Source organism: Prionailurus viverrinus, chromosome B2 (genome assembly GCF_022837055.1).
Source record: "Prionailurus viverrinus isolate Anna chromosome B2, UM_Priviv_1.0, whole genome shotgun sequence".
Classification (NCBI taxonomy): domain Eukaryota; kingdom Metazoa; phylum Chordata; class Mammalia; order Carnivora; family Felidae; genus Prionailurus; species Prionailurus viverrinus.
The window spans coordinates 79273419-79300607 of NC_062565.1; the positions used below are offsets into that span (position 1 = coordinate 79273419).

General features: G+C 39.9%; 1 protein-coding gene across 1 annotated transcript; it reads right to left on the reverse strand.

Moving 5' to 3' along the window:
* Positions 1–2494: 2494 nt before the first annotated feature.
* Positions 2495–26301, reverse strand: CNR1 (cannabinoid receptor 1). The gene is made up of 2 exons (XM_047857779.1): positions 26219–26301; positions 2495–7940 (listed from the first exon to the last, which is right to left on the reverse strand). The coding sequence occupies exon 2, from the start codon at positions 7875–7877 to the stop codon at positions 6459–6461; it is 1419 nt and encodes a 472-aa protein (XP_047713735.1). The 5' UTR covers positions 7878–7940; positions 26219–26301; the 3' UTR covers positions 2495–6458.
* Positions 26302–27189: the final 888 nt, after the last annotated feature.

A 27189-nucleotide genomic window follows, 5' to 3' on the forward strand; every position in this document is an offset into this window, starting at 1 on the left:
AGAGTTCATGGGATGGAGCCCTACGCTGATAGCACGGATCCTGCTTGGGATTCTCTCCTCCTCTCTCTCTGCCTCTGCACCCCCCTCAAAATAAATAAATAATTTTTTTTAAAAAAAAGAAGGCGTGGATTCTAAACTTAACTATGTGGTGTTTACCTCATTCAGCTTTTATCTGACCTACAATATAAAGGCTAAGAATATATACCTCATAGAGTTGCTTCAGGATTAAATAAAATATATATAAAGTGCCAATGTAAAGTGCTGGCACAGTGTAGCTTCTTTATTCCTGATTATCAGTTAAAGGGTGGGTGTAGACATTAACTGAATAACTAAGACAAAATGAATTATATGAACATGGACTAATTCGAGTACTTTATAGCCCTCCACAGTTCTCAAGTCTCTTCAGAACATCCGATATCATCTGACACTACTGATATGTTCAGAGCTGGCCACTGATGAGAAAACCAAATCAGATGTGGTAGCTTGTCCGAGGCCAAATAACTAGACAGTGACTGATCCAGAGCTACATTCTGGGTCTAATAATTTTTTCTCGTCTGTCAGTCAAAGCTGGGTGTCTTAGAGATTTGCCATGATTCTGATATTGGTCAAAAAAGATTGCATACTGGTAAGGAACATTTGAACATTTTTGAAAGGATCAGGCTTACCTAAAGATGTTAGGAATTATTATTCCTAACATTCCAATAATCCTCACATTATTATTATTAAAATAAACTTAAGCGCTGCATTAGCCATCTGTTTCTTAGCACTAAGAAAAAAGTTACTCATTTGCTCTACAAATATTTGAGCACCCATGTCCAAAGCAATGAACAAGCTACTGCAGTTAATGCTGGGGAGTCCCAGGGGCACCTGGGTGGCTCAATCCATTAAGCATCTGACTTCTGCTCAGGTCATGATTTCACGGTTCATGTGTTCAAGCCCCACATCGGACTCTGTGCTGACAGCTCAGAGCCTGGAGCCTGCTTCTGATTCTATGTCTCCATCTCTCTCTCTCTCTCTCTGTTCCTCCCCTGCTTGCTCTCTCTCTCTCTCTCTGTCTCTCTCAAACATAAATAAACATTTTTTAAAAATACTGGGGAATCCCAGAATCTCATTTTTCTATTAACCCAAGACTATATTTGTATTATTTTAATTAATTCCTCACCCCATTCCATTCCTTCCTATCATTTTTTTTTTCCTTAGGATATGTTACAGGGACCTATGTATCCTATAATCCTATATAGTCGCTCCTTAATATTACCAGAAACTTCTGAAGAACTTAAGACAGTAGCCCAATGACCTGTACTTCTAAATGTTCAGAGACTTACCCATTCTTCACATTTCATCACCTCCTAAACTAATCAGATATGTACACTCCAAATTTCCCTCACCAGCAGTCAGGGACGGGGAGCTGAAGAACAATGATAATGTGTATTGTTCACTCTCTGTGTTCCAGTATGGAACCCAAAACTTCACCTGTATCACCTTCAATCCAAAAGAAACTCTTCTAGAATATTTTAGACATAAGGGTGGAATTTTTCTTTAGAGAACCATCTCTGGGGGACACGGTGGAGCTTCTTACATACCTCAATTGGTTTCCTGTTTCTATATCGTTCTAAATGCATATTTCACTATAGATAGTAACACTAATGATGGGGGATCAGTGTTTAATTTTGCTACATGAAGACACTGAAATAAGCATCTTGTTCCCCTCAAGTACCAATGTAAAATTTAAGAACAAAGAACACATGTCATTTGCTTTCTGTTAGAAGCATTCAGCTTATGCAGTTTACAGTGTTTACTAAAATAGGCAGAATAATAAATTTTTATTTTGTCATCAAAATATAATCTATTTTTAAATATTTGCCAGTTTATCATTTGAATAATACTTTCTTTCAAAATCAACTGGAAACATACTTTTGGATAATAATAATGTAAAAACTTCATTATAATGCTTTTTTTACTTCATCATAAAATTTTCAAACTAGTTTTTCTTATTGTACAAATAAAATTATGTTTTTATAAGTTATGTTAAAAAGTAATGATCTCTTACACATGGTTCAGACTATGTGTTTATAAATTCTTCAGATTTATATAATTTGCTAAATCTGCTAAGTTCCAATTTCATTTACATATTATGAACAGTACATTTATTTTAATTTACTGCAAAATCACTAAACCCTTTAATGAAATAATGCTTTTAAAAGGTATGGCAGGTTTTGCTCTTTATTATGTAAATGATGGTTTTATGCATGTTTTTCCTATGTTAAAAATGACTACATGAATCCAATCTGTCCTCATTTCTCAGATAAGGTCATGAGTGCGTTTTGGGAACAAATCAGTTGTTCAGCAATCTTTTAGAACTTAAGTCCTGAGTGTTTTAATGCTAGACTGTGAAATAAGGCAGAATTCAAAGGCGTTTATGTTCTTCATGATAATCTAGAATTTTTATTTGATTCCAAGTAACTTTGGACAACAGACATGATGGGATGTTTTCTCTTCGAATAAATAACAATTTAATTATATCACTGAAATAAAATATAGTGTGGGCTTAATACACTGTAAATATTACGAAAGTACTACTTTGCTATAGTAATTTAATGACTGAAGCTACATTGAATAACAATCTTACTAGTACTTGTGTACAAAGTATTATACAGATTACTAACGAAGATATTGCCGCAGTTGCAAGGGTGTTACCAGCTCAACAAACATCTAACGATACGATATTCTTCTAAGAGGAAAAGTAATAATGTTAGATTTACAGACAATAAAGAGTTATGTTTCCCAGTTGAAACATTGGAAATAAGAATCCAGATAGCCTGGTATCTTGGTTCATACTATCACAAGAAAAAGTTTCCTTTCTTGGGGACTCTGATCCCCAGCAAGCTAGTACACTAAGTTTACGTGAAGATAGGTTTTAGGATGCCACAGCAATGTAAAGAAACTCTTCTATCTGAAAATTACTGATTTGTAGGCCACTGCTTAAGCATCTGACTTTTTTTAAAACCTATTTACATACATTCAGCCCAAATCAGTAGATAAAATGTTTTGTCTATATTACAATAGGCATTGTTAACATTTCATCAGAAGGCCAATGCAAGACAATTGTTAATAGCCATTGCCCAGCATTTAGGAGATTTTAAAATATCATACAAATATACAGTTAGATTGTGAGAAATCTAATTCTGCGCATGATATTGGTGGTCTCTTTTACAGATGTGGAATGGCAAAAATGAATCAACAGGACAGTAATTAGAGTGCTACTCATCCAGGGCCTAATTCTCATCTGCTGGTTGGACCTATTCCCTGCAGTGTGGGTTCAGGCAGCCCAAATTCCTTGACACTTAATGCCAGTTAGACCTGACTCAACTTGACGCGAAGGTGTGGGAATCATCTCAAGTGTAGGCATATGTCTGCAGCTCCTCCCAGATCCACGTTTCTTTTATATAAATTTCATAGGTAATGGAAAATTAGAGGTTCTTGGAAACAGCCCTCCTTATCTAAATGAAACTATTGGTCTAGGGCTGAAAGATCCATCATTACTCTGAAGAAATTGAACAGGTTGGGAATTTGGCCCTTTTTAAGACATATGTGATCGTGAAATGCATGGTCAGGACAAGTATGTTATCCTCAGAGGAATGTAGGTAAGTCTGAGGTTGGACCTTATAAAACTTATTGAAATTTAAATTATATTTAAGTTAATGGGCCTAATTAAGGGATACTAATGAATGGTAATTTTAATGAGTATATTCATTAGGGAGGACATTGGAGTCTCTTGGTTAGGAAATGATATTAAAAGTGTCAAAGTGACTCAAAGTAACTGAAATGTTTTAAAATGAAGGTAGTGTAACACGTATGATGATATTTCACAGATATTTCTTAGAATATCAATAAGCACCAAGTTTAGTGCCGTCAGCCCCATTGTCCCTTAATTTATTATATATGATTTATATCTTGAAAGCACAGCACACTATAAAATCTACATCGCGTATACACAAATACAGTTTCGAAAATGAATCCTGGAATTTTTCACAAGTAACAAGAATTTCATCTTCACCAGGTCTTCGTAGCTGTGAGAGGAAAGTTGGTCCTGCCTGGTGAGCTCTGAGACACATGGATTAATATTAAGGATAATGCGGACAAACGAGTAGCGATTCTTCAGTGGAACCAGACCCTGGTGAGTGTTTGTAAATAATCTTTTCTCTTTCTTCTAAAGAGACCTTATTCATCCTCCAGCACCCTGAGCCCTCCCCCGCATATCACAGAGAGGTAAAGTGAAGCAACCAACAGGCACATTTGAGCCATATAGACAGATGGTTAAATGCATCCCAGCTTGGCTCACAGTCCACATTCAGCTGTAGACCATACACTGCACAAAAGATTGCCCCGGTAGGCTGCTCATCTATCTAGAGAGCTAGAAATCACCTGATGAATGCTACCTCTCCACTTCAATCCATGCTACCCAGGCCTCTGGGTCCTTCAAGGAGCCACGCTTTATCTGTTTAAGGAGGAGACTGCTTATGAGTAATTTGTCAGGGTCAAGTGGCCTCTGAAGCAATATTAATGCTAACTGGGGAAGGGCCTAATTCTGAGCACCCATGGCACCATTAAAGAATAAAAAGACAGCAAGCCATGCTCATCTTTATACTCCAGCAGATCTTGCTAACGAGGAGCAGGGGAGAGGTCTATTCCTTAGCCCAAACCTACCCAGTCAAAGCTGGGTCCGGGGTTGTCACCAAGGGCATCTGGATGAAGCATAGAAAGAGTCACATGTCATCCAAGCCTCAGTCACAAGCGTGTTGGCTCCTCACTGTCTCTCTGTCTTGCCCACTGTCTGGTCTGCTTCGCCACATGGACCAGACCTGGTGTCCTACTTCAGCAAGAGGGGTACAGTGCTAGTTAAACAGGGTCATATCACTACACACTCAATGGAAAAATGTTACCACGGGGGCTTTATTTAGAACCACTTCCCTTCTGATGATCCGTGGACTTGGTCGACATTAGGTGCTCAGCAACCAAGATACTCATTTCCCAACACTGACATGGTAAATACAGACCTTCACTTGCATCTGTCATTGATGATTCCTTGCCAGACACTGGTCTTTTGAAATATCTAAAGGTCAATTTAGTAGCACTTGACCCAATCTCTCAAGGTGGGGGGAAGGGAGGAGAATTTCCTGAACGTTTATGGTGAGTATTTTTATCAACAAGGTTTCTGGAAGAACTCAATTTTAGAAACTGACTTCATGTGCAAGAATGCAGCGAGTGATACGGTTTACACTTGGTCACAGTTTTCTCACTTTACGACATTACTGTAACAGTTACGGGATAGATACACACACACACACACACACACACACATTTATATTCACACTCACACACGGTATAATTTTACTGATCCAGACAATACTTCTTTTCAATTAAGAAAAAATGAAGACTCATTTGGCCACCCAGGCATGAAATCTACTTAAACCTGGAATATAAGAATGCAGTACCCTTCAAGTAAACAGCAATTGCACAGTGATAACAATATACATTAAGATTGACACATGCTGTCTTAAGAGGTCTAGTAATAGCTAAAGACTAAAGAAAGTCAGAGATGTCAGCCAGAAAAGTCAATATGCCTTCTCTCTTCCATTCTGATTGTAATCCATCACCCAACAGAACAGCTATAGTCCAGAAGATAATAAATGTCCACATATGAAAATGCAGGGCTAACAAATTTTTAAGTGTCAATGAATTCTGCTCAATATTCTGGATAGTCTTCAAATTCTTCCCGTTGCATTAACAAAAAATAAACCTTTATGGTTATTTCAATGTCAAATTTGAATAGATTGGAAAAAAATGTTAAGGTGTCTAAAAGTCACGGGCAATAATTTTTTAAAAAGTGATCTCACTGGCACGTATCTGCTGCTTGTGTTCCACTGTTCTCATGAAAGTCTACCTTTCAGTTTTGCTGAACTAGACAAATATAAATAACACACAGTAAACACGGATACACATCTCACATGACACAATACATTTTTACAAAATAGCTCTACTTTAGTACTCTGTAACTTGTAAAAATGGACATCTCTGATACTTATGGACAAATACATTTCACATTATAATGAAAGTTGTGGTTACAAAGGCATTACTCATTTGATCGTGTTTCCCTGTGGTTACTTAGACTTCAAACTGTGTAGCCACAGGTTTCTCTCCCGTTTCACTGAGACTCTGAAGAAGCTTCAGTCACATAAGCAGCAGGCTTTCTTCACTGTAAACTCCTGAAGAACTGAGTTTCAGTATCTATGCTATTGAAATGCTAGAGAACTGATAACTGATCCTGGTGACAATCACCTTTCACTGAGCATGGTAAACTTAAAAAAATATAACCGATGAGACGACAGACTTTTCTAGATTTTAAGCTTTAAAAAAAAATGAACTTCTTTTCCTGGGCTGCCAGGAAGGCGTCAGGCTCACAGAGCCTCGGCAGACGTGTCTGTGGACACAGACATGGTCACCTTGGCGATCTTGACCGTGCTCTTGATGCAGCTCTCCGCGGCCCTGTGAACACTGGCTGTGTTGTTGGCGTGCTTGTGCAGGCAGTCCGAGTCCCCCATGCTGTTATCAAGAGGCTGTGCGGTGCCTTCACACGAGGGGAACATACTCCGGAAAGCATGTCTCAGGTCCTTGCTCCTCAGAGCGTAGATGATGGGGTTCACGGTGGAATTCAACAGGCACAGCATACTGCAGAAGGCAAACACCGTCTTAATGAGCTTGTTCATCTTCCCAAAGACATCATACACCATAATCGCAAGCAGAGGGCCCCAGCAGATGATTAAAACCACAAGGATCAGAACCAGGGTCTTGGCCAGCCTGATGTCCATGCGGGCTTGGTCGGGCCGTGTCACCTGCACCTTGCCGTCCTCTGACGTGTGGATGATGATGCTCTTCTGGGTGCCGCGCTGAATCATGCGGACCGCGTGGCTGTGAGCCTTCCAGAGAATATACATGTATGCGTACACGATAAACAGCAGCAGCACACTGGTGACCCCGATCCAGAACATCAGGTAGGTTTCATCAATGAGCGGGAAAATGTCTGAGCAAACAGACTGCAGCTTCTTGCAGTTCCAGCCCAGGAGAGGCAGCACAGCAATCACAATTGCTATGGTCCACATCAGGCAAAATGCCACCACGGCCTTGGGCCTGGTGACAATCCTCTTATAAGCCAGGGGCCTGTGAATAGATATGTACCTGTCAATGGCCGTGAGGAACAGGCTGCCTACTGAGGCCGTGAAGGAGGCGGTGACCCCACCGAGTTTGAAAAGAAACACATTGGGGCTATCTTTGCGGTGGAACACGTGGAAGTCAACAAAGCTGTAGACAAAAATGACGCTGCCCAGGAGGTCGGCCACTGCCAGGCTGCCGATGAAGTGGTAAGAGGGCCGGCAGCGAAGGCTGCGGGAGTGAAGGATGACACACAGCACCAGCAGGTTCTCCAGAACCGTAAAGGTGCCCAGTGTGAGGGACAAGACGGCGATGGCCAGCTGCTGGCTGGGGTTCAGAATCATGAAGCACTCCATGTCCATGAAGTTCTCCCCACACTGGATGTTCTCCTCATTCTCCTTGTAGGATGAAAGGGACTTGTTGTAAAATTCGGTGATGTTCACCTGGTCTGCCGGGACTAACTGGGAGTTGTCTCCTGCAGTCATCTTTTCTTGGAAGGGACTTCCCCTAAAGGAAGTTAAAGGAAATTTCTGTGGGAAGTACCCTAATTTGGATGCCATGTCACCTTTGATATCTTCGTACTGAATGTCATTGGAGCCCACGTAGAGGAGGTCTGTTGTGATGGTGCGGAAGGTGGTATCGGCAAGGCCATCTAGGATAGACTTCATAACCTCCGTCTTGGATTAGGCCAAACTCAAAATGACTGAGGAGGAGACCCGCAGCAGGGAATCCTAACAGGAGGGAAAACAAATAAGCTGAATGGTGAGAAGACTGGGAGAATAACAATAATTTTTTTAAAACCTACCGTAAATATCCCAAATGTGTACCATCACGTTACTTCATTCCTGTCTCTGAGCCTAAATGAAATTCTTGTCAGATTTAATCAACAAAATGAGTCAGTCAGTCAGAGAAAAGCCACCCGAAATTGGTGATGTTGGTGGCACCCACCAAAAAATACCTCTTTCATTATTTAAGCTGCCTGGATTTAAGTCACTGTGTGATCCTGTACGCACTTCCTGATAGTCAAGCTAAAGGAAATGTGCCTTGGGCATGGCATGCACCTCATGGTCGCATTAGGAAGTGTTTACCACCGGGCTTCTACTGTCACATACACGCAGTGTCCTGATGCTGGTGGGGGTGGGGGAGAGCGACGTGTCACACAACGTCTGCTCTTGAAGACTCTACCATCTTGTCGTACAGGTAAGACTGAACATACAGCACAACCCCAAAGCAAGATGGTGTGGAATCAGGAACTGTGTTGCACGGCCTGTGTGCTGAGTGCAAAGAGGAGGAAGAGAGGCTTAGAACCAAAGGATCCTTCCGTGGGAAAAGATCTGGATTCTGGCCTGTCTCCGTTAGGCAAGTTTCCTCTCCCAGAGGAGACATGTGGACCAAGCTATGGCTGAGGTGAATTTCAAAAATGTCCACACCAACCAAGACAAATGTCATGAAGGGCAAACTTGCACTGAGGCTCATGGGAAGACCAAGATCTTTAACCCTGGAAAGCGGTGATGATGGGAGAGTGCTTCCTGACAGTGTCCCCCATGAGTGGTGCAGTGACACAAGCATGCTGGGAGACAGGAAACAGGCCTTTATGGAGTCCCAGTCTTTCCAGGTAGATGGCACCAGAAATGAGGACGACTGAGAAAAGGAGGCCAAATTTTAAGGGTTCTTTAATTCTAAGCTAAGCAATTTGGTTTTGTTTCAAAATAAACATCCAAGAGAATTGATTTCACTATTTATAAATGTTTATTTAAAACGTGGCTATTAGGCTCTTTTGCTTATAAAGATATTAGAAGGATTGAGTGATACCTATAATAATTTTAAAGTAATCATAAAAACCAGCATTTTACTTCCTAATTGTATTTTTCTTTTTTAAAAACATATCACACTGTATTGGAGAGGGAGATAGTTACTACCTTGGAACAAATTTAAATGATCTGAGTCCTCCCGCTAAAACACAGAGATCCTACCTATCTGAATTAATGATTCATTTATTCACCCCTTTGACAAATTATGGAGCACCCACTATGTGCCAGGCACTGTGGTAGGTAGGCATAGGGGCTAAGAGTATCGAGAAAGAGTCCCTGTCACATGAAGTATACTGTGTGGCAGAGGACAGACAGCTGACCCCGTAATTATGATGAAGTGTGGTGGCAGCTGTGACTGGTGATACGCAAGATGCTGTGGGAGCAGCCAGTCTAGGGGGTTGAAGGAGGCTTCCCCAAGGAAAGGATGCTTATGCCAAGAGTATGTAGGATTAGTGTGAGTGGAAACAGAATATGGAGGCAAAGAAAATAAAATTTAAATGAATACCTTCAGTATCACGATGTCGGGGGGGGGGGGGCTGTTCCGTTTATACAGTAATTTGAACCAGGGACAGTGGCTAAATGTGGCCCACCTCCCCACATTCTGCCACACCTGAGTCCAGGCTGTCTCCTGAATCAACTCTGCTCTTTGCAAACCTCCCTTTGCTAAACAACTTCATTTACAAATGAAAATTTTCACCCGCAATCTGAGGGATTCAGAAAATGGCAACGATTTGTGAGAGAGCTGTGAATGGTCCTGGCATTTGAGGGAATCTGACTTTTGCCTCTCAACTCCCACCCGTACTAAAACACAGCGCTTTCTTGCCCTGGAAGGCATGCTGCTCTTTGGATCACACCTGCACACCTTCCTTCTTTCCTCTTAGCCTCCCTCCGTCCGAAATACCCATTTCCAAGCTCTCCGTTACATTGTTTCCTCCATTTCTGACATCTCTTTGGCTAGCCCTCCCCTCCAGGCAGAACTAGTTCCCCCAGGCTTTCCCTCTATTACAGGCCCCACCATATCACTTAATCATGAGCTTACATATTTATTTCCATAACTAGAAAATGGCTTCCAAGCACAGGAGTGGTGTCTTTTTTTCTTATGTGTTTCACCAGCCTGATGCACAATAGCAGATGAGAAAGAGAGGGCCGGTCTCCCTTAGAAATGTTCACGTGAACCTAATAGTGGCAGTTGAATTTTATTAACGGGTGCATTAAAGCAGTGATTTAATACTACTTCTTTGTCTTTTCTTAAAATTAGAGGAGAGAAAGGTAATGAATTCAATGGATATTTGGCCTGAAAATCAAAACTTGAGCCCAACATCTCCTCCTGGGAGCCAGTCCAGGAACTCCAACCCCTAAGTCCTGCTATGTCAAGTAACTAACTCGTCCTTCATGCTGCCCAATTAAAAACTAATTTATTTGAAATTTTGATCATTTATATGTATATATTACATTCATACGATTCCAAATTCAAAAGGCACAGAAGGACATACAGCAAAGCCAGGCTCTCTCATCCCCATGTCCCAGCCACCCTGTTTTCCTCTTCAGTGGCAAGAAGGTCCTTGTTACTCTTTCCAAAGATACTGTGCATGCATATTCAAGCAGATATATAAATTCATTTCCTCTTTGCTTTATTTTTAACAGATACTAAGATGCTATACATACTGTTCCGCTGCTTGCTTTTCCATTTACAAGTATACGTGAAGACAGTTGCACATTGGTCCACGAACCCTCCCTCCATTCAGCAGGTGCCTCACGTATCCACTAAATGAACATGACCAGCCTCCTTCTGATGAAGGTTTAGGTTATCACTTCTTGTTGTTACAGATACTGCTGCAGCAAATGGCCTCCAGTCATGTCTCTTTTCACATTTCTTATGGAATTATGAATAACTGTATTAAGTTGTCCAAGCTCATACCTTGAACTTACCGTGGACTCCTCTTCTTTCTTGGCCTTTATAATAAGAAGACTACTAAATCTTGCTGATTTTCCCTTTTTAAGCACTTCTGGAGAGCTTATGTGTAGGTGGCATCCTGACCTTCTTATGTGTATCAAATTGCTTATCGTGATCAGGATATCTCCCCTGCCAGGTAAGTATTCAAACTGGTTATCATTCACAATGACCCTATGAGGTGGGTGCCATTATTATCCCCATTTCACAGATGAAAGGCACAGAGAGGGTAAGTAACTTGCCATTCACACAGCCAGTAGGTGGTAGAGCCAGAATGAACCCAGATGTTCTGGTTCTAGAACAGTGCTGTCTAATAAACATGTAATGTGAGCCACATATACAATATCAAAGTTTCCACTATCTAGGTAAAAAAGGAAATGGTAAAAGGTGAAATTAATTTTAATATCTTATTTAACCCAGTGGATCCAAAATATTATCACTTCAACATGTGGTACCAGCCATGTTTGAAGTTCTTAAGAGCCACATGTGGCTAGTGGTTACCATATTAGACAGTATGTCTAGAGCTGCTTTTAGCCTTGATGAACCATCAACCCTTTAACCGAAGCCAGGGTTACTACTATCTCCCTTCTTTTCCCCACTAATTCCAACCAGTCAAAACACTAGTAATGAAGAAAACACTGAATTAGGAGTTAGAAGACCAAGATTACTGTGAGACTTGTACTTGGGCGAGTAGTTAATCTCTCTAAGCCTCAGCATTTCATCTGCAAAATGGGGATGAGTTTGATGATGATATCGCCTAAATCACAGAATTGTCATAGAAATTAAATTTTATTTTGTTTTATTTTTAATTTTTTTTAACGTTTATTTATTTTTGAGACAGAGCATGAACGGGGGAGGGGCAGAGAGAGAGGGAGACACAGAATCGGAAACAGGCTCCAGGCTCCGAGCCATCAGCCAAGAGCCCGACGCAGGGCTCGAACTCACGGACCGCGAGATCGTGACCTGAGCTGAAGTCGGACGCTTAACCGACTGAGCCACCCAGGCGCCCCATAGAAATTAAATTTTAAAAAGGCAGGTAAAGCACTTAACATAGTGCCTGGCACAAAACGTAACTCTTCAATAAATATTAATTATTATCATTACTTAGTACTATGACTCTTACCATAAATTATTATCTCAAGATAACACATTGCTCTGTTAGATCACAGGCTGCTTAGTCAGTTTTCATTTTTGTCTCAGCACTTAAAGCATGAAGGAAATAGCAGATGCACACAGGGGTGAGGGAGGAGGAAACTTTATTTGGAACTCTATTATACCCCAGGTATTCCAGAGACTTTATGCATATTCTACCATTAAATTGTCATGACAAGTCTATCAGGTGCTTATTTATAGTCACCATTTCACATAAAGGAATGGAAATCATTAGTTGTTAATGTTAAGCAAATTGTCCGGAAGACGAAGAGTTTGTAGTGGAACCTGTGTCTGTCAGACCCCAGAATTTTTGCTTTTGGACTCTATGCACTGTTTTAAGCACTAACAGTAACCAGAATAAAGCCATTTTGCTTTCTGTATTATATTCAAGCTTCTTACAAACTCAAATTAAGGCATTTTGTCAATAGTAATTAAGACTACCTCCTACTAAATCATTATTTCCTATGCCAGCCCATCTAGGTAAATCTGCCTACTGGCATGACCTCAAGGATTAAAATTTTAGTATCTGGAAGAGCTATAAACCTTCTTCAGTGATGACAAAAGATCACAGATCTTTCTTCAGCAATGCAGAACATGTGTGCCTGTGACTTACTCTGTATTAAGATCACCACATATGTGCTCACATTTTCCACGTTAATGCAACCAAGGACTTTCATTAAAACAAACTAACTTGTTACATTTGAGCCAGAGCATGGTGTGGTTATGAAATATAGAGTAATTTCTGTCCAGTATCAGGCAACCTTAATTAAGGAATACAGTTCTAAAGTATACATGGATTTTCTGCAGTTCAAGGATCTTAGTAATGTCAAAGTACCACTGTGCACAGGCTATTTTAACAGTTAATGGGATCATGATGGGAAAGTGGTCCTCTGCATTTCAGTAATTCTTCCCTTTATTTCTACATTTGGATTATTACAGTAATTTTCACCTGATTATCTTTCGCATTGAGAATTTTCTTTGAGAGTTCACTAGTAATATAGTTTAGGCTTTGGGGGATGCAGCTGCCATTAATTGTGTTTTTGTGTGCGACGGGGAAAATCATAATTGGAAATTTCTAGCAAGGTGCGTAGATGCACCTATTAAAGAAGCAGTTGGTTTTTATTACTGTTATAGTAAAACAATGATTGAATGACATTTAAGGGGATTTTCCTAGGATTCTGTTTTTAAAAATATAATCAACTTGTTCTAGTAATTTAAGCTATAAATTATGCCTTTATAAAAATGAAAAATATTTCCCTGTGTTGAATCTATTATTTAAAAAAAGAAACAACTCAAGTTTTTAGAATGACATCACCTGTTGTGTTTGTCCATCTCACTACACGCACACTTGTTTCCCATCTACCACCCCCAAACTTCTGCATTAACTGGCAGGCTGTGGTATCATCAAAGAAATTTTCTGGGTACACCGGCAGCATAAAGTTTTCTAAAGTCTACCTAGAGTCACATCTTTGTTTCTGTAACCCTTAAGGGTATAAAATATCCGTGTCCTCATTAAGGTGAGCACTGAATAACAAAACAAGACTTCAAATGGAGTCTTTTCTATATTAATATAATTAATAGCAGGCTATTTTAGTCTTCATTGCCCTGCTGAAGACTTTCTTTGTTTTAAAGAGACATTTTAATAATTTAGATATTTATTGCTGTTCTATCTGGAGTCCAAATCTTTGCAGTTCTGGCCTATGCGGCATCTCTGAGGAAACAGGCAGGAGGCAACATTTGCTCCCTGCAGGATGTCACGTCTAGTTGGGCAGAAAACCCTCTAGACACATCAGAAGGACCAGTGCTCCTGATATAGACTGTATCAGCAACCCCTCCCCCGCCCCCACCCCGCCAGGCTCCTTCTCTAATATCCTACGTTTATAAATGCTTTAAGGAGACCATGCCAATCTCATAGTTTCTAGGCTGATAAGAGTCCAGAATGTCAAATGCATGAGTCCCAGGCCCTTGCTTAACCCTATCGTTCTCCCTAATTTCTTTGTTGGCTTTGTGTTCTGCTCAGCTAGCCCTGTGAAAGAGCCTTGTGAAGGTTCAAGAGAATGAAGGTGCCAGTGGATGTATTTATTATTCTCCATTCATTTCTAGGAACAAGTCTGGTTTCTACTAATTTGATTAAGAAAAAATTACTTGATAATATATTTCTCTAAAGTTGGTAGGAAAATTTTAGTTGACCCTTATAATTGCATTATGTCTAAGACATGTCCTCAATATACATGGCAAATCTCATGGGCCAACATTGTCACTCTATGAATGATGCTTCTGCTATGGTTGAATGGGTAACTGAGTCTTTTCTAACTCTTACATAACCACCAGAGTTTGGGAATTATTCAAGTAGTTTGGTCACTTTTTACATTATCTTCTAGCAAAGAGAAATAAAGGATTGACTTAATTATCCTGATAATTCAGGCAAAAATACATAATCCTTCTTCTTTGTATTAATGTCAGCTCCTTTTCCCATATATAAAAGAAAATTCCATTATGTAGGTAATGCTTGGTTGGTTCTCAAAGCTTTAGCTTTTCATATATTTTCTAATGTGGAATAGAAGTTATTAAATGCACCATTTTCTCTGGTCTTTGTTAGTAAAAAAATGTATTTCATAAAAATACATCATTAATATGAACTAAATAGACATTAAGGCATTTATAAGGTTATAAATTATTTAACATTTAAAGGTTTATTATTTAACATTTAAGGTTTATTAAAATTTAAATAATTTTAGAGCTTAAGAATTAATACCTTTAAAACTACATCAGATTAAACATTCACTATGAGGTGATGATTCCATAAGAAAAGCCTATCACAAAAGCAAATTAATGATATAAATGAAATGATTTGTTGGCTTTACAGCCAATTCTATTTATCCATTTGCCATTTAATTTTGTTCTACTATTTTTAAAGTTAGTTTATTTATCTATTTTAGTTTATTTATTTTGAGACAGAGAGAGAGTGAGAGAGAGAGCGCGAGTATGAGTGGGGGAGGGGCGGAGAGAGAGAGGGAGAAGGAGAATCCCAAGTAGGCTTCCTGCTATCAGCACAGAGCCAAACATGGGTTCTTGATCTCAAGAGCCATGAGATGATGACCTGAGCCAAAATCAAGAGTTGGTTGCTTAACCAACTGAGCCACCCAGGCACCCCTGTTCTGCTGTTTTGATGTTCCCTCTAAGTGCCTATATCTTTTTTTAGAGAGAGCTACTTTTTCTACATATCTGTAAAGGAAGTGACCAAGCATAATTGATGCAGCTTTCCCTTAAAAGAGAACATGCAAAATTTTCAATTCAATTGAAGCCATGGTCCATATACAAATACTCCTTAAGACTGTCTTTATCTTGCATGTGAAGTTTGGCCATTAAAAGTCAAAAGTGATGTATTATTCCAGCCCATAAAATATGTAGAACCCAGCAGATAGATTATCTGACAGTTCATTACCAAAGACAGAAGTAGTTTAAAGCATGCTACTTTTTGTCCAATGGTGCAGCATACCTTTCAGCTTCTTCCCTCATCTTTCAACAAAAGAACACATTCTCTTTGAATCCATGAGCATACAAATTAAGTCCAATGAAAAATCAAGTCCTGTTTCTCCAGGTTCAAATCTCAGAGTGATTGGGTGATCTGGGTGATTAAATGCACAATAGAGAAAATTCCAATTCCCAAATGTTTTAGTAAGAAAAATTAGAATATTTGTGTGCTATATATATATATATATATATATATATATATATATATTTACATGAATTAGGTGCTATTATAATCCCCATTCTACATATGAAAAACCTGAGGCTTAGAGTGGTAAAATGCTTTGCCCAAGGTCTCTACCTAGAGGGCAGAGCTAAACTCAACCCAAGTCTGTGTAACTTCAAGTCCCTGCGCTTAACTTTGAAGTCCAGGGACCATTTAATAAGACACTTTTCTTTGTTTCTACGGAAGGGGGAAGAATTGATTTTGGGAAAAGGAGGTACTAGACAGTACGTGATCACTTTACACAATAAACAACTAAAATCTCAAGGAAGATCTGTTGACAGCAAAAGATTGCCCACAGCACTTGCAAATCATTCTTGCCCTGTGGTCTCCAGGGACAAGTATGATAATTAACTATAAGCAATAAATCCTAACCCTGGATTAGCACCTTATTTTCACTGACTGTTGGCAAATAATAAATAAAATGTAACTTGTCTTTTCACTATTTTTAAAAAATTAGATTTTTTCCCCTTCGATTAATTGTAAGGAATGTGGACAATAATGACAGTTTCCACGATACCAGCAAGGAAGAGAGAGGACAATTTCTCTAGGTCTGAATGAGACATGATGGTTGTTAGTGAACAAAAGTTTGAAATATTCATTCCCATATGGAGAAATTCAAACTCCCTGAAATCACTCAATTTCCCACCATGAGCAGAATAGTTTTGGTCGGCTCAGACAAGTGACTCTCTGTGGCCTGTTTCTAGGATGGTGGCTGGAATCAAGGAAAAAGAAATTTTGTAAACCTTAGGCTCCAAAAAGGGAGTGCTTGTAACAGATCTCTGGTGCCCAAAGATCATAAAGTGGTGTTACTACAGCAATGTGGCTGATGGATACAAAGTTACAGGCCCTCGCATGCTTCACGTAACACATTTTTATTGGGCACATACTCTGTGCCTAGCAATGTAGACATTAAATACATATCCATGTATTACACCCGTGTAATAGATATGGGTCAAGGAAGCAAGAGGAATGATTTTCCACCCCACTCCACTCCATCAAATAAAAGCCACCCATCTGTCCTTCTCCTCCCACAGAGGACAGAATACAGTAGGATATGAAAACATGTAATAAGCATATGATATTTCATCATCAAACGATATTGGGTTGTGCATCTCAATAATTGGGTTGTGTAATCCCCTTCCTATATTTGCTTTGAGGTTTTCTCCCAGGAGAGAGGCTGGGCACTGCTGAACCCTTCAAATCATGAACGCCTTGAGAATAGGGACCTGTCTTATATGCCTCGCATGCCCTCTGCCTGGCACAGGGCAGGTACTCAATACCTAAATGCTTACTGGTGCTCATCAGCAGCATGGCAGATCTATCTTAGCAGAATGGTGTTTAACTGTGGATAGTTTTCCTTGGCATAAAGTCAGCTGGTTATGTTAGGGAATTAAAACTGAGTTTTGGTCTAATACACGAAAGAGTTACCTGGAAAAAAAAACCAACTCCCCAAATGTAAAGGTTATATAAAAGGCATCAACAATTATTTACCCCAGGATCTTTTATCCCACTATTAAACAGAAGTTATGTTGATGGCAAGTGGAAGCTAGAGGCAAAAGAACAGGTATCTACCTTTTATTCTTATCCTTGGTTACCCCGGTGTGTGTCATGAACCTCAATGTTGAGGCACACAGCCATGATATACAGAGAGATTTCTGTGATGTGCACAACCTTGAATGAATCCTACTTACATGCTGTTGATAGACCTTTAAAGACAATGTATGAAATGATGATGATAATGAACTTTTTCCCTATCTCAAATACATGTTATTATGCATTAATCTTTCCCAAATGGGTTTCCCCATGTGCAAGTATGTTTTGAAAACAACTTGTCAAGAGAAGTTTATGTGAAAATTCAACCACTAGATGGAGTGGCTTTTATAAACCCTCAGGAATCAATTTGTTATTCTATTCAGTGGACATAGTTCTTGCTTTGGTTGAGCAACTTCTCTTCCTGCTACAACATTTCATGTATCTTACAACTGAATTAATTAAAACATAAATAAGAAAATATGTTATGGAGGATTAAAATGGGTTATTACTACTCCATACAAAAACTAAATTTTTAATTGCTTTTCTGGGGCAAAAGGGCATTGGAAAATTTAATATATTGATAAAAATTAATTGTGAATATTTGGAATTCTGCCTCAAGAAAGTAATTAAAGATGAGAAAAGGAAAGTAGTTCTACTAAAAACAAATGATATGTTTATGCCAACAGATGCTAAATGTAAGATGGGGATATCTCAGGAGCCCAAAATCAATTCTAATAACAAACCCAACTCATTTCTATTTTACAAAACATTTGGCTCTCCAATTTGCAGATACAAAATCACCAACACAGGCCATAATTATGTGATGAAAAAGAATAGAAAAATATTTATCATTACAGGGGCTAAAATGGAATATTTCACAAGGTAAGTTAATATTTGTTCGAGTACTCATACAAATCAAGATATGGTAGCTTTCTAAATAGTTCAATTTCCTTCCTATCATTTTTTTAGTGGAATAATTTTAAATAAGTTCTTATTGTATAAAGCCAGGGTTCCCTTCAACCATGATTTTATAAACTAGGTACTTATGTGCCAGTTTCTTTATCTGAAATGTTAAGAAAGAATTAAATGTGTATTAACATGCAAGATACAAACATAAAAATATGTTTTCAAGATGCAAATAATTATAGGGGTGCCTGGGTGGCTCAGTTGGCTAAGCGCCCGACTCTGGTCACAATCTCACGGTTTGTCAGTTCGAGCCCTACATTAGGTTCTGTGCTGACAGCAGGGAGCCTGCTTGGGATTCTCTCTCTCTCTCTCTCTCTCTCTGCCCCTTCTCTGCGTGCTTTCTCTCTGTCTCTCAAGAAAAAGATACAATAAAAGATGCAAATAATTGTATGCAAACAGAACTGAACTAGGTTTCAGTAAAGATGGAGAATATGCTTTGAAAATGTAGTTCCGATTGAGAAGTAAGTGTGCAAATTGGATGCAAGTATAGGATTTTGATGTCACTGAAACCATAAGGTAATTTTATTGTACTCATTCAAGGTCAAACTCTTCCTCAGATTTGTGTGATGCAATTTTACGATTATGCACAGAGCTGAGGAACTGCAGGTATTCAGAAAAAGTGACGTGAAGGTAAAGAATTAGGAAGTAAGATAGGTAAGAATGGGCTGGACATCTAGGACACATCTCAAAGAACAGTGTGAGAAGTCACACAGTGGTCTGTGAGTGCACACAGTTCTTTTACAGGTCGGAGGTTCGTAAGGGGTAGTCTCCCCACCAGCCGTACTTACAAAAACTGCAAATTCTCAGGTTCACTTGAGACCTACCGAGTCAGAAACCTTAAGATTTGAGGCACAAGGCCTCTGGGAGATTCTAACACACTCTAAAGTTTAAAAGCTACTGTTAAAGATTACGGAGGCCCATGAGAAACACTAAATGAGGGGGAGAAATAAAAATTAACCTTTAAGAAGAATTGAGGTTAGACAGGAACAAGGAATATTCTAGGAGTACAGGCTTTTAGATCATTGAAATGGATTGCTAAGGGAGCCCACTCATGACAAAGTAGTCTCTAAAAGACGTTTAAAACCAAGATATTTCTATGTGACTGAAATAGAATAATGTGGTCTCGCCTGAAAATAAACATAATGAGTGGGGAACCTCTCAAGGTTTTTCAGTCTACAATTCTGGGCTTCTCTGCACTTCTTCAGCAAACTTATTGTTATATTTTTGTCCAACAAAGCAATGTGGCTTCAAGATATAATATGTACTTACCCAGCACTGAGGCATAAATTAAGAACTCCACACAATTTTCTCCTAATTCTATTTACAAAGTCTATGTGTGCAAAGTTCTCCAGAACTGGTAGCCATTCCTTTCGACACCCCTGGGAAGGATGGCTGAGAATAAAAGAAGGGAAACCAGTAAAAGTAGGTAACATTTCAGCTTATTTTTTTAAGCTGGAAATGTTTGTTTCTGTTCTTCTCTTCCCCAAACTGTAAAATAATGTATCACAGGAGATGAACCCAGAAAACAACAAACTAAAATTGAAATCTTGCAGGAGGTCTAAGTAATGCAGACCGGCTGCAAATTAACTTACAGAATTAGATTATGCAATTCATACTGCTTATAGCTGGCATATATCTTGCAAAAATACCTAAAAGCTATAAATACATGGAAATGTATCCCAAAGTACTTAAATATCTGACTTTGGGCAGACTGTTTCCTCTTTAATTATTTCATCAATAAAAATGGATCATAGATTACTCATCCTTCATTTCCTTAGCTGAGGACTAAAATCATTCAAAGGTTTTCCCTTTTCTGGCTGTTGTTTGTAAGAAGTTTGATATAATTTCCAAAAGTAGTTGTCTATCTTCTGAAGTCAAATCCCCATGTATGCAAAGACACAGGACTCTTGGGACAATCTTTTGCTTACTTTGGTTCTGTATTAAATTCTTCAGCTTTCCTTCTCCACATGCATATCACTTGCTCACCACAACTTGTACAAATGCTAGAGAAAACATTTACAAATTCTGGTAGCAGTGCATCGAAATGAGTTGAAAATCTGGTCCACTGAACAAGCCACACTGGAATAAACCAACATACACAGATCATAGTGGCATTAAATTAAGTCTCTTTTCTAAAGGATAAATCAAGTTGATGATTTTTAAATATAGCTGAGTTAAAAGGAAATGAGTGACAAAGGCACACTACACATGATATCAGTTTACTTGCTATATTACAAACATCTTGTTTAGCCTCTTGACCAACAGAAGTCAGTGCTCTAAAATTTCCTATAGTATGAATGTCCATATGTGCAAGGAGAAATTTGTTTTTTAAAAAGCACACTGGAATTTATCACCAATTTAAATGTAAAGCTCCTTGTAACTTAACTCAATTTATAGAACTCATATTCCAACATTCTTCTCTGAATATATGGTCTAAAAGAACAGATGAAGAAATAATGAGGGAAGAAGGGAACCCTCCCATTTAAACATAAACTTTGAAAAACATTATTTCTTAATTGTATTTTATTTTAATTATATTTAAATATACTACTGACATACACAGTTTGTGAAAGCATTTGCCAGTATATTCAACTACCACAACAGATTGCCTGGCACATCTTTGAAAAATGCCTCTGCCTTTCCTTAAAAAGCAATAGCATGGAATTTGCTAGTAGGAATAAAAAAATAGATATTACATTGTCAGATTTAGGAAACTATACCGCACTTTATCTCCTGAAGTCAAAAACAAATTTTAAATGCTTTTCAGAGTTGATAATGATGGTAAAGAATCAAGCCAAAGCTATCAAATTTCTACTCAATGAATCCAAACTCTACGCAATTAAGAATCCAAACTCCAGTGGAAGGATAAGAGTCAGATAATAAAATATTGTGCTTGTAGGGAAAAACTATTTGCCATCTAGGTTAGGAGAAATGGGAACTTGAATCCCTTGTTGCATTAACAAAATGCAAAACCTACCTTAATAAGCTTATTCAAAAGTACAGGATATAATGCAACAGCACCGTAGGTTAAAAAAAGAGTTGGCTAGGAGACACTGATTCCCACTAACCAGTCTCAACTCATCTATTCAAAAACAAAAGAAAAGAAGACAAACAAACAAAGAAAAACTTTGAAAGCTTTCCTCAAGTGCAGGTGTGAAAATTTCTCCAGCGGGGGCTAAAACAGAATTTGTAGTATTCCAGAACGACTGCTATGACTCCGCCAGGCCCATTTGCTCAGGTCTGGCTAGTAAACAATTCTTCCTTCGAAAACCCATCCAAACACAACTATGAACCTCATGCTCACTAAATTATGACGTTAACCTGGCCAAATGAAACTTTAAATTAAAGGATATGCTGAAGTGATTCGTCAGTATGCCATATGGAAAAATGCCTCAAATATATGGAAAATATCAATGAAAACTAGCTCAAGAATGTATTTGCAATGGCAAGTGTACTAGAAAAACTATTACAATGAACTGTGCTTTATTTTCCACGAGGCACCCTGTTCAGTGAAGATATAAGACCCAGGAAACCTTTTACTCAATATTTTCTGTTAAGACCTAGAGGTAATCGCACTGATTACTTTATGTAATGGCTGTGATCTATTATCACTGATAGGTCATAAACATACCTATTATCCGTTCAGGCCTGTTTAAGGTAGAAGTTCTTCTAACATCAAACTCTTTGAGTGGGACCAAGAGAGGCCCTGGAAAACCACAAAAAACAACCTTCCCTTCCCCGCCCCCTCTAATATTTCCTATAGTTTTAACGTTTTTGTGATAGCACGACAATGTGCTGTATGTTACAAATATAACGATATTGATGTGCATTTTGTGACAGAGTAATAACCTTGTACTTTTTCTCCCAACTTCATTTTCTAAAAATAATAAACAACTAGCAAGACTGGTGAAAACTGTATTAAACACATCAGTCAGTGTTGATGAGAAAACCATAATCAAAGGTAGTTATGCCCATCCTGGCATCTCTACAAGATTCTTAGATCACATGAGATTGGAGCAGATTTCCACTATCCTGGAAAATCAGAACAGCCTTCCTTGTTTGGATTCAAGGTGGATACTCCTTTTGCCTGAGTCTTCTGTGTCCATCTGCACAGCTGCCTTAATTTTGGACATTTCACCCAAATTTGTGGTATTTATTTAAAATCTGAATTATATATTCAAATATATAAAGGCAATCGGTCTAAACTTTTGTGTTGGTCATGATACACATCTATGAGAGAGTTTGTTCACATATATGTATACAAGTGTAATTATACATCCCAATCATATAAAATTATGCAGTACAGGGGTGCCTGGGTGGCTCAGTCAGTTAAGCATCTGATTTCAGCTCAGGTCATGATCTCCTGGGTGCATGAGTTCCAGCCCTGTGTCAGGCTCTGTGCTGACAGCTCGGAGCCTGGAGCCTGCATCAGATTCTGTGTCTCCCTCTCTCTCTCTGCCCCTCCCCCACTCAAACTTTGTCTCTCTCTCAAAAATAAATAAACATTAAAAAATTTTTTTAATTATGTAGTATATAATTTCATGTTATATATATATTCTGGATGACATTTATTGCTTCTTTTAGTCCAGAAAATATCTGGAAGAAATTGGAGTTGATCTATGTTCTACAGTTAACCCAATGTAATCTAAGAAGATACAGATTAGTGAATTAAATGATTGTCAGAACACTAGACAACAATTCAGTGGCAAAGTGTCCTATCCCCCAACCCCTCAGAAACAGCATTTATGCAGATGTAACAGAAAGTTAACATTGTTATGAGGACAGGATTGAGAAAGAGCCAAAGATGGGGGAGGGGGATGAAGTTAAAATTTTGCCAATATGAAGTACATCAATTGGGTTTGATTTCCTCTTATTCTTTAACTTCTCTATCGCTCTTCGGTCAAGAAAAGAAAAACGAGCAGACCTTGCAGTCCCTCAAAATAAAGACGTGCAATATATAAACTCAGCCCCAGCAGTTTTTCAAACAATGTTGGGGCCAGGTCTTTTCAGAGGCAAAAGCAGAATTATAAATAATTTAAACCCAAAGGCTGGATTCCCTCTAACTAATTTGTCAGTTCAATTAGAAAATGATGAATACAAAAACAGAAGAGACAGATCACACTGGTGAAGACACGGCATCCTTTTCTTTCTTTTTCTTTCTTTCTTTCTTTGCAGGAAAGAAAGCTCTACTCTGTGTCCTTTAGGCAACTGAGCTAACGTAATTACCCCAAGAAGAACAGGCAGCTACCTCAAGGACAGGCTCCATCTTCCTAACCAAATTCAAGATGCTCTAACCAAATCTCATTTTACTCATCATGTGTTGTTAGGTATCTCCAAATTCAATGTATTACTCTCTCTCTCTCTCTCTCTCTCTTTTTTTTTTTTTTTTTTTTTGCAGCATTCCTGGAGAGCTAATTATGGGAAATAATCCCTTTTCTTATTAGGCCAACTGTTTTCTGGGAAGAAACATTTGGTAAGCGTGGTGAACTATAAACTGCTATTATAAGTTCCATTTCATAATAGTTTTAGTCTTAAACAGCCAAGTATTCCAATTCTAATTCCAAACACTAATATGCAAGGCAACCCAGGAGCCTGTCTAAATTTCCTGGTGGTTCATGTTAATTCTCAGTCAAAGCAAAGAAGAATGTCACAAGATTGTTTTGAAAGAGTTTTTCAGGCTTTGCCTTAGTAATTAATAAGCTGACACTGCATACTAAACACTTATCAACACAATCAATGGGGCTGCTTCTTTCTTGAAAAAATAGGTAAACCGATGCGAGGAGTTTTCTTTTGGAATAGACTATAATATGCCACAGATAGAGTGGTTCTCCCAGAGAATTTCATTCCCAGCAGTTTCATCTTGGTAACATTTAACAATTTCACTATTTTAACATTTTGAAATGCCAAAAAGAACACACTGATCCTGCAGCTAGGCTTATTAGAGAAGAACGATCTCACAGGCGACAGGGAGGCACACAGTCCACTGGGAAAAGGGTAACAGAAAAAGACAGAAAACAGTGGATAACAAACAAAGCCCAGCACTACTCCAACGTAAAATCGGATTTTCACCAAAATGTAAAACTTTACACACCAAATTAAATAATATCACCTATGGTTTATTGAAGGGACTAGCCACAACATTCTTTTTGTATGCATATATGTGGAGGCTACCTATTAAATGGGGGGGGGGCGTGAATATCTAATCTGCCTTCCTGACAAGGAGTATGCAAGCATAGTAATTTTATTTTAGAAAGGTCAGTGCTGAGCATTTCCGCCCTGTGGTATCACTTTACCCCCACAGAGACTTAGGAACACAATGAGACCTCTCCCCATCAGACACTTGATACTTACCTCAGCCAGGATTGCTCCTTGCCTGGAGTGGGAGACATCTTTGGAACAAAAAGAGTCTGTTTACAGTAAGTTCTCTTGATAACCTCATATGGATTAGTTTTTTGAAAACCATGTCCATCCTCTTGCATCTTGCCCAACTACAGCCACTGCTATTGTGCCCATAAGTAACCGCTTGCAGCAGGCAACATTTAAAATTCTGGAAGTGCGTGGATTCTGTTCATGTATGGATATAATCAGAAAATTATTGGTCTCACTTAAGAAACTATGCATGGCCTTTTATTTTGATAAAATTGCTTGTAACTGGGTTAGAGATGGGGGGAGCTAGAAGGACTACCAAGGGGGAAAAAAGGGACAGAGAAAAATCAATCAGTGTATCTTCCCTTGCAAACTGTCAGTAGGGTGGGATTAGAAAAGCAACACTTTAAATCAGATAAAGTCCTATGGGAACCTTAAAGGTTAGTTGCTCTGAGCTTCTCAATATTCTGCAAAATAGATTGATGGCAGTGGTCACCCCACTGATACTCAATGTCCACTGAGTTTCTGCTAAGAAATTGCATTTCCCCCTTTGTTGAAAAGATATTAACTTGGTAATAAAAAATGAGGAGAAGTTATGGGACCCATAGAGATCTTTCAACACCTTTAAAAACAGTAAATCTGTTCTAATCTCTTATTACATGTCCAAGGATGCTTAATATATCATGAAAGCAACAACAAAGACAAGAATCACATTTAATTTAAAGGGAAATAAAAAAGATGGGAGGCAAAATGATTAATAGATTACTAATTTTTTTTCTCATTTGCTTAATTTAAAACTAAAATTAGAAACATGCATGTTGCTTTCAAACTTTCAAATGACCAAATGACGGACGGCTTCTGGTGTTTATCACTGCAAACGTTTGCACTGGAGAGGTGAGCCGTTTATGATTGTGAGCCTCACCAAGAAATGTCTTCAAAAAACACAGCAACTTTTTTCATCTAATGGCTAGTTCGGAGTTAAATGGTTCCATCAACATTCAAATCTAGATATTAAATGTACATTTAGTTTTCCTCAAAGCAGAGTGGCTCCTGCAGCTATATTTTCTATACCAAAAGTTTATTATTTGACATACATTTCTTCATATGGCATTTAATATTTTAGACAGTTAGAAATCTAGATGGATTTCTCTGGGAGGACTTAGTTGCTGGTATGGTTTACAGACATTCAGCACCAACTCAAGCGCCTATTTCTCAAACATGCACAATTACACGTTTTCTACAAACACGTTAGTGCACACACATTCAATAACTAGTAAATGGAAGAAACCTCCAGAAGTAGCACAGACCACAGTTTGCAAGCTGGGGCTACACAGCTAAGTAAACATCGACGCACGATTCGCTCACACGGAATGAGAACTCCACGAAGGACACTTGGGGACCACACCGGTCAGTACCCGAAGGGGCGGGAGGCGGAAAAAAAGTATTTCCAAACGCAACCCTGCCAGGTCTTACCCTTCGCATCCCCCGGTCCTCGGGGAGAAGCTCCCTCGGCACCTCTCGCCCAGCGCTGGGGCTGCTTCTCTGCTAGAACGGAACGTTCCGCCCGACTCCACGGAGCTCTGCCGGGAGCCGAGGCGCCCCGCCCGGGCCAGGGGAAGGCACTGGCGCCGCGGGAGCCAAGAAGAGGCGGAGGCGGAAAAGAAGTGCAGAAGGAAGGGGTGGCCGAGGGAGGCGGCGCCGGCGCGGGGATGCGGGCGAGGCGGGGTGGGGTGGGGTGGAGCGGGGTGTGCCTCCGTCGGTCGGTCAGTAAGTCAGTCGGTCCACACTGCCCGCGCGCCGGCGTCCCCTGCCTCCAGCGCCCGCCCGCGACAACGACCGGGACTGGCGACCCCTCCGCTCCCGCCGCCCGCTAGCCTCGCCCCTTCCTCGGGCTCTTCAATGGGTCCTCCCGCTCGCCCCGCCTGGCTCGGCGTGGGGCCGCAGGTCTCCGCCAGCCCGGGCGCCCGTCGCCTCGCCACACTCGTGCGGTCCCTGCCTCTGCCTCCGCTGGCGCTCTGGCTCTGGCTCCCTCTCGCTCCAGTCCCATTTATGAAGCGCGGTCCCATCACGTGTTAATGAGCCTTTGTCCTGCCCTGGCAGCGGCGGCGGCACAGACCCCACCGAGGGAACTGCGCGGGGAGGGACCGGCGCGCCGCGCAGAGCGGCGCCCGTGGCTCCAAACTTTCCTGGCGCGGGGGACCTGCGGTAGCGCCGGCCCCGGGGCCAGAGGGGACAAGCCTCTCCAGCCCGCGTCACCTACTTCTCCTCCTCCTCCTTCTCCTGCGCCGCCGCCGCCGCCGCGGTCCCGGGGGCTCCCACGGCCAGGACCTGGCTCTCCTCCCAGATACCCTCACACTCCGGCCGAGCCAAGAAGGGGCTTGTGCCTGCGCCGCCCCCGACCTCGGGGCCATTAATCACGCGCGCCCCGATTGCGCGCAGCGCCA